This window comes from Buceros rhinoceros, unplaced genomic scaffold (genome assembly GCF_000710305.1).
Source record: "Buceros rhinoceros silvestris isolate BGI_N320 unplaced genomic scaffold, ASM71030v1 scaffold6674, whole genome shotgun sequence".
Lineage (NCBI taxonomy): Eukaryota > Metazoa > Chordata > Aves > Bucerotiformes > Bucerotidae > Buceros > Buceros rhinoceros.
The window spans coordinates 951-6,575 of record NW_010407572.1 but is presented as its reverse complement, the minus strand read 5'-3'; the positions used below and the strand labels follow the sequence as shown (position 1 = coordinate 6,575).

Genomic DNA, 5,625 nt, shown 5'->3' with positions numbered 1-5,625 from the left:
GGGTGGGGGGAGGTGGGCGCTCTGTTAGCGGGACGGCTGGAGCCTGAATTGGAGCTGTGTGCCGGCCTGTATTTTTTGTTCCCTACTTTCAGCCCCGCTTTATTGTTTGCCTCATTGTTCTCATGATTAACGTGCCCTCCTGCTCTGTTCACATGTGCCAGCTGTTTCTGCGCAAGGCTGCGTTTCACCTTGGTCCCTCCTGAGCTCCAGAAAGCTTTAAACTCTTTCAGCCTAGTTTTGAGCTGCAAGGATGGTATTCTCCACAGGTCCTCAGCATAAAGAGGGTGGTTTGGCGAATAAGTAAGCAGCAGCAAGCGAACCCACTTACTGTATCATTTATTTTGAAAATGTGTAAATAGTTAGTGCTGAATTTGTGGCAAAGTGAGTTTGATAGTTTTATGGATCTGGTTATTACAATGCTCAAGGTTTGTTTAATTAAATCCCGCATTTAAATAATTTCAGGATCGTAAAATGTGTTTATGCTATAGTGACTTCAGTCCGTTAATGAAGAGATTCTTGTAATCAAAGTTTTTATTGTATTTGTGGTCTAGCTGAAGGAAATTTTAATTCTGATGGTAGACGTGATGTCATTACTGTCTGGGTAATGGTGAGAATGTGGAATCTTCAGTTGGGCATCTTCCTCTCTTGCTTACTGCCCAAAGTTGGCAATATAAACGCCCAAAACTGAGTGTGACAGCGCAGTACATACGTTCGTCACAAGGATGCCTGAAAGGTGCTTACCAAAGTGCTTTTAATCAGCGTATTCAGTTACTCAAACTGGTGTCATTAATTTAAATTTTAATTTAATTTTTAAGGATTTGATAGCATCATGCAGAGCAATTGAGTTCAGTGGAACTTTGTGAATAACATGGAAAACCTAAGCAGGTGGCAATTGCTCCGTAAAACATTACTGGTTATATCGTATCCAGCAGTTAATCTGCTGAGCTCATCTTAAAACATCTGACGATCTGCAAAAATATTCATAAATCCTTCAGTGTGGAGGAATTCACAAACCCAAAAATTGTAATAGATGTTTCTGTTCCCACATCTCCCTTCCCTGCCGTCTCCTCGTGTAGCAGTCCTTGACTTGGCTGCTGAGATGAAGGTGGACGTCTTCATCTCAGTCACGTTGCAGAAGGGAGTCATTGCAAAAGCGAGCCGTTTTTTCCCTCACACAAGTGGACTCAAAAAATCAGCGTGTCCATCTCCTCCTAACACTGCTTTTAAATAAACCCAGCTGGTTTAGAGATGACTTTTTTCATGTTAACTTGTGCCTTGTATTAAAAGCCACGGAGAGGGACTGGCGGCTCCTTTGTTGCATGTTCAAAGCCTGAGGAGGGCAGGTGAAGGTGACGGAAGAAACAGGACACCAGCTTTTAGGCAGAGCTGGTGAGCAGCAGAAGGATGGTGTCGGCTGCTCACAAGGTACCTGCTTCACTGTGCCTGAATGGCTTGAAAGCTCAACCTTTAAGTACCTGTGCCATGCTCTTGTAGTTCTGCTTGACCTGGCGTCCCTCCAACCTAACAGGGAGGAAACTGTCCGGGAGGACACCTCGTTTCGCAGCGCATCCTCCTCACGTGCCCAGCAGTGCGGACTGTGCAGCGATGCCTGTTCAAGGTGTAGCTGCAGACACGGGCTTTGGGGTAGGAGCTGCATCAAGGTGCTGCTGCTATGTATCAGTTTAGTGTAATTCTACCCCTTTAGTCTTTGTCCACAGCCTTTGTAAAGCCAAAGCGGAACAACCACCCAAACAAAATCCCCGGAATTATTTTTGGGTGGCATAAAATTGAATTAAAAAAAAAAAACCACCAAATTAAAAAATAGAACCGTTTGGGCTTTGCTGATGAAGTACGTACGGACTTAAGCACATGCTTTTGAGTTTGCACACACTCAGTTGCACAAGCGAGTCAGCACACTCAGACATTTCTTCACAGGTATTATTGATAAAGCATTTGGGAGCGGATCTCTTCATTCATGTGTCAGGTGAACCTGATGTCTCCTGGTTGAGATACTGGGCATCTTCTCTCTGTTTTAGGGTAGGATAGCATGGAATTTCCTGTTTGTGCTTACTCCCTTTTCCTTCCAGTGCCCCCGTAGTGCTGAGCATCACGATTCCCATCCTGCGCACAAGGTGCACGTGAGAACTCACAAGACGGGTGATAAGTCTGTCCCAGGTGGTGCCAGTACCGCTATTGGTAGCAGCAGGGATGAGAGAAGTGAAATATGGTTTCCTTCACTCCTGAAGCCAAACTTGGGCATAACTCTCCCTACTTGAAACTGGAGACTGTGTAGTTCTCACTAAGTTGAGGCTCCTGCTCCTTCTAAATGCGATCCTGTCAGAGCTGGCCCTGCTACCACTCCCTTGCTCTGCTCTGACTTCGTGAACCCCCACTGCACTGCAGTGAGGTGGCAGGACTTGGCAAGCGGTGCTTCTTGCCAGGTCCTGGCGGGAGCTGCTGCACCGAGCGCTGGTGGGGCTGAGGGAGGTTCAGCCTCACCACCACGTGCAGGTATGATGTGGCCTCGAAGTGACTGGTGCCGTGCTGCCGGAGAGGAGAGGCAGCGGGGGTGCAGCAGACGTTGGGAGAGCTTGCCGGGAGTGTCATCTTTGTCAGCTACAGCATTCACCTCGTTTTGGAATACCGTGATCTGCAGTAGTGGTGAGTGCAGAAGTACTGTCTTTTTGTGGTCATTTAATGCTTCTCTGTTTTGTTTTTTTTTTCCCCCTTTGTTCTTCTAGAGTATTTGAAGAAGAAGCCACTCAGGAGGGAAGTCTGTGAGGCCTACAAAAGACTGAAGAGCACCGTAGACAAATACCTGTCCTTGAGTGGCTACTCAGAAGTGAACCTGGGCAAACTCTTTTCCGTCAGTATAGGGAGATCTGTGGGGGAGTCCAATAACGAAAGACAATGATTGATTAAAAATGGAGGGAGACGAGGGGCGAGTTCCTTGTGTAACAGTAACGATCTCTTAAGCAGTACGCGATGTCAGCACGCGCAGCGAGTTTTAATAGTCTTGTCTCTTTGGAGGAGGAAAAACGGAAGATGGGAACGGGACGTGTGATTCATGTGGACATGAAATATTCAAGGTGGTTTTATCTTCCGTATTTTTCTTCGTTGAGAAGTCAAGGTTATTAAAATACAGATTGTTGCAATATGTTTTGTTGTGTGTTTAGACCTATGAGGGAAAAGGGGGTGGGGGAATGGCTGCTTTAATTGGATAATTCCCAGTGAGAGTTGCTGGAATGTAAGTGATCCTAGACTTTGCTCCAGGGTATTTAGTAGAGGTGCTCTCAGAAAGAGAGGTTAGTAGAGGTCTCAGTAGGAGCACTAATGTTTTGCCTTTTCACAGTTTATCTTCTTCCTGATCATAAACATACCAATTAAAAACAATACTAAGCCTTTAAATGTCCTAATACCTTCTGAACAGAGGTGGGGACACGTTACTTTCGAATTTATTAAAAGTAAAGAACAACCGAAACCTGGAGGTGCTAAAAATAGAGACCATCTTTTTTATTTAGAGTCTTTCCATGCATCTTTCAGCACAGAGCTTTGCCACGATGGACATTTCTGTGTGGATGTAAAGACGAACACGTGTACAAAACACGTTTCGTACACACACGGGATATAAATGTATCTCATTTCTTTCCATGAAAAGTATTTGAAAGTAAGAAATCGATAGGGGAAAATAGATTTGGGATGGCATTGTAACCAGTAACAGGAGAAGGGAAGGCGGAGAATCGTTGTTGCTGTTCTGTAATAATTACTGTATTGGAGGTTTAAAAGGTTTTGTAAACAAATTGTGTTTTTCATTTACTTTTACTAAAGTGACAAGCAGGTATGATAAGAAAAGAGCATAGATTTGGGTACCTGCTTTTGTACACAAGGTATTGTACTCGTTCGCCGTTAAGTCTACAATGTGATATATTAATGTAAGGTTATAAAAATTTTCTTTTAAATCTCTAACAGTATAAAATGTAAAGTTTTCTTAACACTCGAAGGAAAAAAAATAAAGTTTTCTAGTAAAAGATAATTTGATTTGATTATCTGACTGTTGAAAATACTCCATGCGAGGTCGTGTCACTCCAGATCTCTCCTGGTTTTGCAGAAGGGCTTGCGTGTCCCTGTTTTGGATGGCCATTAACAAAGGGGGCTTGAAGAAGACGTAAGAGCATCAGCACGAACGTGTTGGACGCCGAAGGGATACGTGTGCTGTTGTGTTGGAGTGTTTTCTGACATTCATTTGTACCTAAAGTGGCATCAGAAGATGCTCGTGTGTCAGTGTGGGTGATGTCTGTTCGAATATGCCTAAATACACAGTCGTCTTCTGAGCCACTTTTGGGGCTAAATCTCTTCATTTTCTTTCCTCACGTGGAGTCTCAGTCTGTGAGAAATTGAGCCTACTCAGTCGCTGGTTTTATGCTGGCATTGTCTCACCACTGGCGAGCTATCGTTCCTTCCCAACGTGCTTAGTTGGGCTGTAGTAAAAGGGACTTTGTTTCGAGGCTTGTCTTGGGTAGAAGGTGTTGCTGCCTAGATGACATGTCAGTGTTGCAGCTCTTCGAAAGATCCTGGTGGTTTCCCGTAATTTCACGCAGGTTTTCTTAGGTTTTTTGTGTCCAACCCAATTAGGATTATGAAGATATCACTGATATTAAGCGGCTGGCATGCCTTAGGAAAGTGAAAAGTGTGACCTTCTCCAGACGTTAGGTATACAAATAAAATGGATAGATACGGCATAACCTGACCCTGTGGCACTTGTATGTATCTGTATAATTACAGCTGAAGAGCCTGTTAATTTGCAAGTTTAGGGATGTTTAGATTAAATGAGAGTGTTGTGGAATGATTGTGTAGGGCGCAGCAGCGTATAGTAGCCCTGGGAGAGGCTGTTCCCTCCTGCACTGCCGGCAGAGCAGCCCCGTTTTGCTGCAGGAGCGGTGGGGGGCAAAGTCCTGGGACCCCCCCTGCAACGGCGGCCAGCCGTCATCATCCGAGGGGGTGGTTCGGAAACGAGGGCTTTCACCCCAAATTAAGGCAATTTTTGATTCCACTCAGCAGAGTTGGTCAAATCAGAGCTGAAGTCTTGGCAAGGAGTAAACTGGATTTTCCCCCCTCCCCGCCCCCCGCACTAATAAGTTCTGGGCACTGTGCCTCGCCTTGGCCCTGGAGAAAGGCCGGGAAACGCAAAATCATCTCTATAGCATTTAATATTAAATGGAGCTGGTGAATGCAGCGCTGTAAACAATGGGGGAAAGATTGAAGTTCGGAAGTTTGCATTTAGAGGCTGATCTGGCCCGAACCGCCTTCCCCTCTTTACGTCCCTCGTTCCTGTCCCCACTCGCCGCACACCCCCCAACGCCGTTAAAATTAAGGTTTGTGTTTATTTGTATTTATTTGCAGTTGGGGAAGAGGAGTGTTGGTGTATGGAGCCGGTAGCCAGGTTTCGCTGCTGACGTATGTGATATGAAAAACAATTCCCATCCGCAAACACGTTTGCTGCTGTGCCAAAACCCCCGCCAAAGGCACTTTCCTAACGCCGACCCGGAGCACATCTTCCCTTTCGCATCCTTCCCCGTCTTCTGCAGAGCACCTTAAATGTGCCTTAATTGAATAGTTCTCCCGCAC

At 45.4% G+C, this 5,625-nt stretch overlaps 1 protein-coding gene across 1 annotated transcript in view; it reads left to right on the top strand.

Moving 5' to 3' along the window:
* LOC104492015 (DNA polymerase alpha catalytic subunit-like) overlaps positions 1–2,866 on the top strand; it is a gene marked incomplete at its 3' end in the record, with an annotated part of 107,586 nt that extends 104,720 nt beyond the window's left edge. Inside the window, exons 6-7 of the mRNA XM_010134515.1 lie at positions 1,548–1,555; positions 2,753–2,866. Coding sequence (XP_010132817.1) covers positions 1,548–1,555; positions 2,753–2,866 — 122 coding nt within the window. The remainder of the gene's footprint in view (positions 1–1,547; positions 1,556–2,752) is intronic.
* Positions 2,867–5,625: the final 2,759 nt, after the last annotated feature.